Below are 11,113 nucleotides of genomic sequence, written 5' to 3'. Positions count from 1 at the left end.
CTTAAGACTTCTTTTAAGGCTTATTTTAAGCAAAAAGTTTTTATATTTAATCTTAAAAGAGTAACTTGTTTGTCAGAAATGTTCTTAATTAAAGAATATTGTTCAAAACATTATTTGAAAGATTTTTTTTTCTTGATTTAGGTGAAAGATGACCAACTTTTAGATGTATGGGCTCAATACGAACAAATAGTAATATTTACTCAAAGTAAGTGGAAGAATCTGACGTATTAATCTGTTACAGTGGGGCAAATAAGTATTTAGTCAACCACCAATTGTGCAAGTTCTCCTACTTGAAAAGATTACAGAGGCCTGTAATTGTCAACATGGGTAAACCTCAACCATGAGAGACAGAATGTGAAAAAAAAAGAAAAGAAAATCACATTGTTTGATTTTTAAAGAATTTATTTCCAAATTAGAGTGGAAAATAAGTATTTGGTCACCAACAACCGAGCAAGATTTCTGGCAGTCAAAGAGGTCTAACTTCTTCTTACGAGGTCTAACGAGGCTCCACTCGTTACCTGTATTAATGGCACCTGTTTTAACTCATTATCGGTATAAAAGACACCTGTCCACAAAGTCAGTCAGTCACACTCCAAACTCCACTATGGCCAAGACCAAAGAGCTGTCGAAGGACACCAGAGACAAAATTGTAATCTGCAATAGGTAAAACGCTTGGTGTAAAGAAATCAACTGTGGGAGCAATTATTAGAAAATGGAAGGCATACAAGACCACTGATAATCTCCCTCGATCTGGGGCTCCATGCAATATCTCACCCTGTGGCGTCAAAATGATAACAAGAACGGTGAGCAAAAATCCCAGAACCACATGGGGGGACCTCATGAATGACCTATAGAGAGCTGGGACCACAGTACCACCATCAGTAACACAATGCGCCACCAGGGACTCAAATCCTGCACTGCCAGATGTGTCCCCCTGCTGAAGCCAGTACACGTCCAGGCCCGTCTGCAGTTCGCTAGAGAGCGTTTGGATGATCCAGAAGAGGACTGGGAGAATGTGTTATGGTCAGATGAAACCAAAATAGAACTTTTTGGTAGAAACACAGGTTCTCGTGAGGGAGGAGAAAGAATACTGAATTGCATCCGAAGAACACCATACCCACTGTGAAGCATGGGCGTGGAAACATCATGCTTTGGGGCTGTTTTTCTGCAAAGGGACCAGGACGACTGATCTGTGTAAAGGAAATTTTGAGTGAAAATCTCCTTTCATCGGCAAGGGCATTGAAGATGAGACGTGGCTGAGTCTTTCAGCATGACAATGATCCCAAACACACAGCCAGGGCAACAAAGGAATGGCTTCGTAAGAAGTATTTCAAGGTCTTGGAGTGGCTTAGCCAGTCTCCAGATCTCAACCCCATAGAAAATCTGTGGAGGGAGTTGAAAGTCCGTGTTGCCAAACGACAGCCCCAAAACATCACTGCTCTAGAGGAGCTCTGCATGGAGGAATGGGCCAAAATAACAGCAACAGTGTGTGAAAAGCTTGTGAAGAGTTCCAGAAAACGTTTGGCCTCCGTTATTGCCAACAAAGGGTACATAACAAAGTATTGAGATGAACTTTTGGTATTAACCAAATACTTATTGTCCACCATGATTTGCAAATAAATTCTTTAAAAATCAAACAATGTGATTTTCTGTTTTTTTTTCTCCCACATTCAGTCTCTCATGGTTGAGGTTTACCCGTGTTGACAATTACAGGCCTCTCTAATATTTTCAAGTGGGAGAACTTGCACAATTAGTGGTTGACTAAATACTTATTTGCCCCACTGTAACTAGCCTTTAACACTCAAAAAAGATGGATAAAATTGACTAGATTTGAAAAAAATTATTAGATTGAGACATTATAAATCTGCAGTGTGAAAGTTAGTATAGGTTCATATTAGTGAGAAATGTAGCCCTGACCCCCGTTCACTCAATCTGTTTGGTCTTATTAATGTCCCGTCCCCAGCAAAAAGTGTACATGCAGGTTATGCTGTGATATCGTCCCTACCAATATTAAGACCAAACCCAAAATAAAAAAAAAATACAATAATCGAATTATTTAAAGTTCGTAAAACTTGAAATAATTAACTAAATTGCAAAATTGTATCTGATTAATGTAAGTAACATAAATCACATTTTCTAAGGTAGCAAGTTTGATTTTTTTAAAGTAAAATCAACTTATCATATTTTACAATGTACGTATACTTATTAATGTTGTGACCTGCCCAAATCAACCCAAAATATGATGTCAAGTCAAGTTCATTGGGGTCAAGTTATTTATTTATTATTTTTTTTTACATAACCAAAATAATCATGTGTGTTTATGTAGGAGTGGGAACCTCTTGGTACCTCACGTTACGATACGATTTGCGATACAAAGCTCACGATACCGATGATCTGACGACATGGCGCTATAACGATTATCGATACATTGGTCAGGATATCATTCTAGGATGGTAAATGGTAAATGGTGTTATACTTATATAGCGCTTTTCCACCTTTCAAGTATTCTAGAAACAACTAATAAACAGAAAAACAAGCCTCTGCTGTGAATTGGAATAGGTTTAACACTAGTAGACGTCCAACCCATTTGAACTGGGAGGGTGGCAGCGAATGAACGAACTCCATCCCTCCCACTTCAAACGGATTGAACGTCTATGGCCATCAATGACAGCCAAAGCCAGGCAATGAGGTAATTTTGGGCTAATTAAGGTCATTTACCTGTTGATTTTCAGTTACTTCCTGTTGATTTTGGGGTATTTTATGGGTCACATCCTGTTTATTTTGAGTTACAGAACAGGAAGTGACCTGGGAATGACCCAAATGAATAGGCAGTGACTCAAACTCAACAGGAAATAACCTGTAAATGCCCTAAAAATCACAGAATGACTGTGAATGATCTGGTTTCCAATGAACGAACGTTCCCAGTCTAAATGTATTAGGCGTTGTGCACCGTCAATGCAGCCTTAGAGTTAACGGAGACACTACTATGGTGGAAGATTTTGGAAGCAACTTGTTGGTTCCCTTTTATTTATTTATTTTGTGAATTATTTATTTGTGACACCTTTTTAAAATGATATCTCGATTCTTGGCAGGAGCATATCGATAACCTTTTGGGATAAAAAGTACAATATCACGATATATCACCATTTCGATATTTTGTCACACCCATAAGCGGAGTTTAAGGGGAGGCTAGGGGCAGGCCCCCCTAATGGCCAAAAAGTGTCATTGCATGTAATTGACTTTCATATATATATATATAAATATGTATATATACACACACACACACATATATATATATATATATATATATATATATATATATATATATATATATATATATATATATATATATATATATATACAGGGGTGCACATAAGTGGTCCGCATGCGCGCGGACCACCGTATTTGCGGCGGACACGAGAAAATAACTTCTCAAAATGTCAAAGAGGCAGGCCACACTGAGTAATTACTTCCGTGTTCCCCCACCCCCGTCAAAAGACAGACAAACGACAGAGACGTCACCGGAGCTACCGAAAAAAAGGACTTTTGCTGAAAAGTAGGGGGTACCATGGCTAGAAGCAAATGATGCTCGCACGCAAATGCGGTACAAAATGTGCTGTGAGAATCCCAATGTCGCCGATAAGAGCAGCGCATTTTAAGTAGGGTCAAAGAATTTCAGCCATCCAAACTTTGAAAAGCACGAAAAAAACAGAGCATGTGGCAATTAAGCAAACTATCGATATCAAACAGGACCCCGCTCGCCCTATGGACAAGTGGCGGAATAAAGGTAATGAACAGCGACATGCACTGACAAACGTGTTTTTGCTCGCATTTTACAAAGCTAAACATGCATGTTCAATGAGGTCTTATGAGGAGGACATCCCACTTTTAAAAAGGCTTGGAGTTAACGTGGGAGCCGCATAATGCCCTTTATTTTGAATTGGTGCTTTTTATTTCTTTACATTTCACTTCAAAGTAATGGCAATTTTGTTGTGCCAGTTGATGTTAATCAAGCATTAATTGTTAATATAATTAATTAAAGTTAATTGGCTCTAAGTAAAGCTTGTCATAAATTTATCGCATCAGGCGGGTCGGCTCTCAAGCTCAATGAGGACCAAGTCACATCTCCAGGTCCTCCTCTGAGAACCTGGGCCAAAAAAAATATGTGCACCCCTATATATATATATATATATATATATATATATATATATATATATATATATATATATATATATATATATATATATATATATATATATATATATATATATATATATATATATATATATATATATACATACATACATACATATATATATATATATATATATATATATATATATATATATATATATATGTACAGTAGGGAGAACAAGTATTTGATACACTGCCGACAGTCAATGGGAAAACCCATCGGCAGTGTATCAAATACTTGTTCTCCCTACTGTATATATAATATATATGTGTGTGTGTGTGTATGTATACATTTAGCTGTATATAGTTGCAAAGCATTAAAGGAAACAACAAAAAATAGTAAATGAATAAAAAAGATATCTTTATAATGGGTCAAAATAATTTTTCAAACAGATCATGTGACTAGCACCTTAGACGGTCATTTGCTTTGCATATTATTTTAAAAAAAGAAAAAAAATCGGGGAGGACAATTTTATTTTTCAAATGATTTATACCTTTGTTTGAAAATACTGTTTTTTTTTTTTTTTTTTTTTTTTTTAATTGAAGCAACTTTTGGGGGGATTTAAAGACTTAGACACCAATGTCCCATAATATGGCCCCTACACAAAAAGGATTGCTAAAATCAAAGAAAACTTTTTTAAATTAAAAATAAATCTGAGTCTCAAATATTTTTTCGCTTTCAAAAACTTTTTCTATGATTGTTTTTTTTTTTTTTTTTTTTTTTTTTTTTTTTGATTGGAGTGATTTTTCGTTTGAAAATATATATTTTTTGTTTGAAACAACTTTTTTTTGGATTGAACAATAAAGACACAAATGTCCTAGCCAAAATGTGGCCCAAACGCAAAACAACATTACTTCAATTAAAAAAAAAAAAAAAAAAAAGACTTCAATCCCCCCCCAATTCAAAGAAAAATAGCTTTGAAATGCATTTTTTTGAGTTTCAAATTTATTTTTGCATTCAAATACATTTTTTTGGATCGAATAATGAAGACACAAATCTACCTCCATATGGCTCTGCCCAGGGGATACAATTTTTGACTGGGGTAACGACATTGGCACGACACTGGCGGGCGTACCATATTCAATGGATGAAAAGTATAGCTGTCCTAAGCAGCCTGATTTAGAATTCCCCTCAAGAATGATGGGTAACAAAAAACGCTCATTTTCAACTCATTATTATAAATATTGTTGTAAGTTAATTTTTTTTGCTGACACTGCGTTTTGGGGTCATCAACATGTTGTGCCCCCCCCCGGCCCAAAAGTCAAAATCCGCCTATGATCACACCCTAATATATACACTTTTTTTTTTTAAGAATAAGAAACAAAATATTCTCCATGTCCTCCGCGACCCTCGTGAGGAAAAAGCGGCATGGAAAATGAATGAATGAATGAATATTCTCCATGTTCCACAAATACTTGAATATTGTTTCCAAACATGAACTCACTCGGATGAGTTGTTTCCAAGTGGAAGCTCGCATGCAACCGCGTTAGTACACGCTCTCGTTTCTCTTTTTACGGCTCATAATAAGCCGTCCAAAGTCCATCCAAGTCTCTCTGATAAGAGGAACCAATAAAAGCTGCCGCAGCCTCTCAGTGTAAACACCTCAGCCCGAGTTCATGCCTCCTTCTTTTCTTCTTCTACGACCTTCTCCTTCGTTTTCTTAATTCTTCTAGTCTTGTATTTACATATAAGGCCGCCATCAGCCGGCCCACTCATTAGCATCTTTTATATCCTCGAGCCAGGCGGGGGCATCATGGCAAAGTAGATCCATCCGCCTCGCCTTCAAACAGGTGTCAGTCGGACGCAGCTCCAGCGGAACTTTTAACTTTTTTTATTTTCATTTTTTCCCTTCTTCTTTTATTTTTTTAATGTTCTCCAACATGGTCTCCAAGCTGACGTCCCTGCAGCAGGAGCTCCTGAGCGCACTGCTGGACTCCGGACTCACCAGGGAAGTTCTGATCCAGGCACTGGACGACATGGACCCCAACTCGGCCATCGGCTTCGGGGTGAAGCTGGAGCGGCTTCAACCGCCGCCGTCACCCCGAGCTCACAAAAACAGCCATCATCATCACAACCGCAACGACGGCCACAACGCGGGCGGAGAGTGCGACGCCAAGCCGGTCTTCCACACGCTGAGCAACGGGCACGGGAAGACGGCCGCCAAGCTGTCCGGCGACGAGGGCTCGGAGGACGGGGACGACTTTGACACGCCGCCCATCCTCAAGGAGCTCCAGTCACTCAACACGGAGGAGGCCGCCGAGCAGCGTGCCGAAGTTGAACGCATGCTAGCGTGAGTAACCACCGAAATGGATCGCGACTAACTCACTGCCATTGACGGCGCTAGACGTCCAATTCATTTTCACTTGGAAAGGCCAGCGGTGAAAAATCGCCGTAATATCTCCCAGTCAAAATAGATTAGACGTTTCGTCAATGGCATAAGTTAAACGTTTTTTTTTTCTTCTAAATTACCCCCCCCCCCCCCCCCACACACACACACACAGTTTTTATGAAGTAAATTAAAATGTAGGTCACGCTCCACTAAGATTAGGATGCAAGGCCTTCTAGTGTGAGTGACCATTTTTAACGATTTTGACCTCGAAAAATAACAAAACCGAAGTTCAAGGGAAAGTTTGAGAACTAAAGTGTATTATTATTACACTGTTACTACAATTCAAACTAATATTTCATCATAGAAACCTACTAATATCTATTTCCCAACAAACAATGACAAAATTAAGTTGAAGTGAAACTTTGACAAAATTGTAAAGGAATATAAATTCTCATTACCAGAACTGTATTTAGCTTAAATTGCATCGAATACTAAATGAAAATAAGAATTTTAGTTCCAACATCAAATTTATATATATACATAAAAAACTACTATACTCCAAATACTATAATAAATACAGGGAGGAAATGTTCGTTTCACTTAAGAAAAATTTTGAAGGGGAACTAAAGCGTGATCACTGATCTTGTTGAGAATGGCAAACTTTATTTTTTTGCATGAGTTTTTTTTTTTTTTTTTTAAGCTGATTTTATACAATTGTTGCTCGCTGATTTCAAACCTGCCATCAGTTTTTTTCCCCATGCATGTACTCTATAGTTTTCATGCAATCGGCATTTGTGATGTTCTTATCATAGTGGTATTTTGTTTTGTATTTTCACACAAAAACAGGTTAAAATTTCAGTTCTTTGCATAGTTATATAATTTTTCTAAACCATTGTCAACAGTAATTTGCCGCAGTTCGCTGATTTTAATATATTGAGCATTTTGGCAGTATTGCTGTACAACAATCTCGTGTCTGCAGTTGTCTAACAAACATAAAACAAATACGAACATGATTTGTGCTACATTTGAGCTCATTTTAAGAGGCACTTTATTAAAAATATGGCCTTCCAGATAATTTTGCATTGCAAAAAAAAAAAAAAAAAAAAAAAAACAAAACTACAATTTAAAGGCCAGATTTGGATTCAGCTGTTTGCATCTAACACAATTTTTTTTAGTTGACCTGTTAAAATAAGTATATAATTTGTACTTTTCTCTGTATAAATATATATTTTTAAGAAACGACAATATTTGATTTTTTGGACCATTTATATAACGAATAACACTGCAACTGTTAAAAATATAAACTACTCGTATATTACTGCACTGGCGTTGATACACTACCACCAATAATGAAATATAATTGACTTACCTTCTCGCAACGACAACAGAAATATCCAAACTAACAAATTTAAAAAAAAAAAGACTCGTGAATCAAATTTTGCGACGATGAAAATAATCCCAACAGCAGCAGTACGACCAGCAGGCCACCGAAAGCCCAACTAAAAGCCACGTGTAGCGAGCGCGTAGAGTTATTATTAATTTTATTCTATAAATCATCAACTGGAAGACACACAGTGTGGCGATTAGGCTTCAATGGACATCTGGTTATTCATTGTCAAAAAAAAAAAAGTTATAAACTAACAAGTCTCACACTTGCACTGCATGCACACATTCTCAAAACAAACACACGCGCGCGCCTGTGGCTATTTTTCGTTATTAAATGACAAAACTGAAGCCCACGTGACGTCGTGTCATTAATAAGTCTAACGGTCGAATTCATTAACTCTTTAGGGCTTGGTATTGGATGCCACTGACCGGGCTAAACGTCCATTCCGTTTTGACTGGGACCTCACAGTCAAAATGGATTGGACGTCTAGCACGGTCAATGGCGCTGAAAGGTGAGTATTCACAGTTTGAATGACAACTTTAGAGTGTTACTGGAGGCCATAACCAGAGCGTATTTCTGTTACATTCATTTTAATTGTCCTAATTTTTTATTGACGATTTATTAATGAATCATTGTTTTTATTCATATATGTTTTTGAATAATAATGATTAAAAAAAAAAAAACCAAAAAAAAACAAAAAAAAAAACATCGAATTCCCAGTTAGGAGACCGAGGTTGAAAAGATGTTGGATCAACATTCCGCTGTCGATCTTATATCGTTGAATCAATGTCATTTCGATTATTAATAATATTTGAACAATGCTGAACCAATGTTATGTTTTCGACCAAAACGCACGCTCATCCTTAATTCAATTGACTTTTCAATCATATTTCCCGGCAATCAAAAATCAACAATTTGTCAACATTAGTTCATCAACTATAAAATAATGTTTACCCAACCATCGCCTGACATACCATAGAACAACGTTGTTTTAACGTTGAAAATTTCGATGTCAACCATACTGATGATTTTGATGGAACATCAACGTTTATTCAATGTCGGTCTGCTATCTGGGTTGTAATTATTGACACATTTTGGGTAATGTTGCCCACGTATTCAAAATGATGAGTAATGTCCACATGCAGGCCTTTAAAGGGTTAATTTATTGTTGTTGTTTTTTTAATTACCAAAAGAAACTCCCTTATTTTTCTTTTAATTATCAAAAAAGTCACTTGCTCTTTAAAGGGTTAAACGCTTCTTTTAGTTATACGCCACGACTCATTGTTTGATTTCGGCTCACAAAATGGCTGCCGACTGTTCAGAGAAATGCATTTTAAACCCTCTTTTGTTATTTATATCGCGATTATTTTTCTGATTTATAATCTGGCGTCTTTCTTCTTCATTTCCTGATGATATTCCTGAAGACATTTTTGACATTTTCCACCTTTGCCATCCCAAATCCAAAGTTTTCCAAGCGGCATTTGAACGCACCTTTTGAAAATATTTACAAGCTGATAGCGTGGCCTCATTAAAAAAAAAGGGGGGGGAAAGAAGTCATAAAGCTCCTCCAAACAGGTCAGCGGACATGAATATTCACCCTAAAAAACGATGAACCGTTTGAGTGCCGAGAAAAAACGAAGTTTTGCGATGTGGCTGCATGCAGGGAGGATCCGTGGCGAGCGGCCCGGATGATCAAAGGTTACATGCAGCAGCACAACATCCCGCAGCGGGAGGTGGTGGACATCACCGGCCTCAACCAGTCGCACCTGTCGCAGCACCTCAACAAGGGCACCCCGATGAAAACCCAGAAGCGAGCCGCCCTGTACACGTGGTACGTGCGCAAGCAACGGGAGATCCTCAGACGTAAGTAAAAATAATAATAACAATTCGTTATTTTTTAGGAGTTGCCTATACATGAAGGGCGTAGGTTTGCATTGGGACGGTAGGGTAGGGGGACCAAACGTCCTCTTTTGCCCGGACAAGTCCTACTTTCACGTAGTATCCTCGTTGTCCGGGCAGGTTTTATAAATTCATAAAAATGTCCGGTTTTTCTGATTTTTCACGGGACCAATTTGAAGAGAATTCCTCCGGCCGCTGGGTGCCAGCGCCTGCATGCGATGACATGACTCCTAGTAGTAGAGAGGGAAGAAGAAGTTCTTCTTGTTTTTGTTGGCAGTTTACCCCTATCATTAGGCATTACCGCCATCTACTGGGCTGACGATTTGGCCACAACGCCTGCCCAGTTGTTAATTTTTTTACGATAAATACGTATGTAATGGCAACTGTTGACTTCTGTCGAAGCTTTGACTGTAAAATCCCGTTTGGTGTCGCATCGTTGCGCTGCCGATGATTGTAAACCTTTATAGCAAAGTTTGATTTTTGCTTCAGCTAGCTATCAGTAAGCTAAACCACGCTAGGCATTATGGGAAACGTAGTTTTGAACTGCTACGTTTGGAAACATGCTGGTTGAATAGTTTGTCAGTTTATTTCGGTTATTGTTTGTGTGCAATTTAGAACATTGAATAAGAATATCCATTGAATGGGAATAACAATTTATCAAGGGCAATTGTCGTGATTGTAATTTATAAGCCTACTGTATGTATGTGTATTGACTGGACTACTTTTCCATGGGTCTGCATTATACTATACTATATTTATATATATATATGTATTATTTTATTGTCATTATTTTATTTTATTTTTTTCATACTGCAATTTTCCATCCAGAGTGAGGGGGCACACTCTAAATATATTAAAGTGATATAGGCATCTTTGAGTGAACTTTGAGTGAAATTAAAGTATATTGAGGCCGGGCTGAGTGTCCTCTTTTTTGGAAATCAAAATACGGTCACCCTACGGTAGGGACATAACACTACCAACTTTTCAGGATACTCAAATTGTCCCCACCAACTTTTAAGCAACCTTATTTGCATTTTATAATTAGTTCAGTTATATAGGTAATTTAGATTGCCTTCCCATATGTTGTAAGGATACAATTGACCCTGCCATTATTGAGTGAATTATTTTCATTATGTTCAGACTTTTATTTACCCCTTTTTCACTTGCTGAATGTGCTGGTCCATTTCCCCCCCTCAAACTCACGTTTGATTGGCTAATGACTTGACCGACACACACACGCCCGATAAAAATACAGCATGTTGCCAACATGCCGACTCATCCACCCCCTTCAAAGAGGGATATT

The 11,113-nt window shown here is 37.7% G+C and overlaps 1 protein-coding gene across 1 annotated transcript in view; it reads left to right on the top strand.

Annotated features, from left to right (window-relative positions):
• The first annotated feature begins 5,818 nt into the window (after positions 1–5,818).
• The window catches only part of LOC130911236 (hepatocyte nuclear factor 1-beta-A-like), a 73,210-nt gene continuing 67,915 nt past the window's right edge, over positions 5,819–11,113 (top strand). Inside the window, exons 1-2 of the mRNA XM_057829069.1 lie at positions 5,819–6,485; positions 9,575–9,774. Of these exons, the coding sequence (XP_057685052.1) occupies positions 6,064–6,485; positions 9,575–9,774 (622 nt within the window). The 5' untranslated portion in view covers positions 5,819–6,063. The remainder of the gene's footprint in view (positions 6,486–9,574; positions 9,775–11,113) is intronic.

Source organism: Corythoichthys intestinalis, unplaced genomic scaffold (genome assembly GCF_030265065.1).
Source record: "Corythoichthys intestinalis isolate RoL2023-P3 unplaced genomic scaffold, ASM3026506v1 HiC_scaffold_23, whole genome shotgun sequence".
NCBI lineage: Eukaryota > Metazoa > Chordata > Actinopteri > Syngnathiformes > Syngnathidae > Corythoichthys > Corythoichthys intestinalis.
This window is presented reverse-complemented; position numbering and strand designations above follow the sequence as displayed.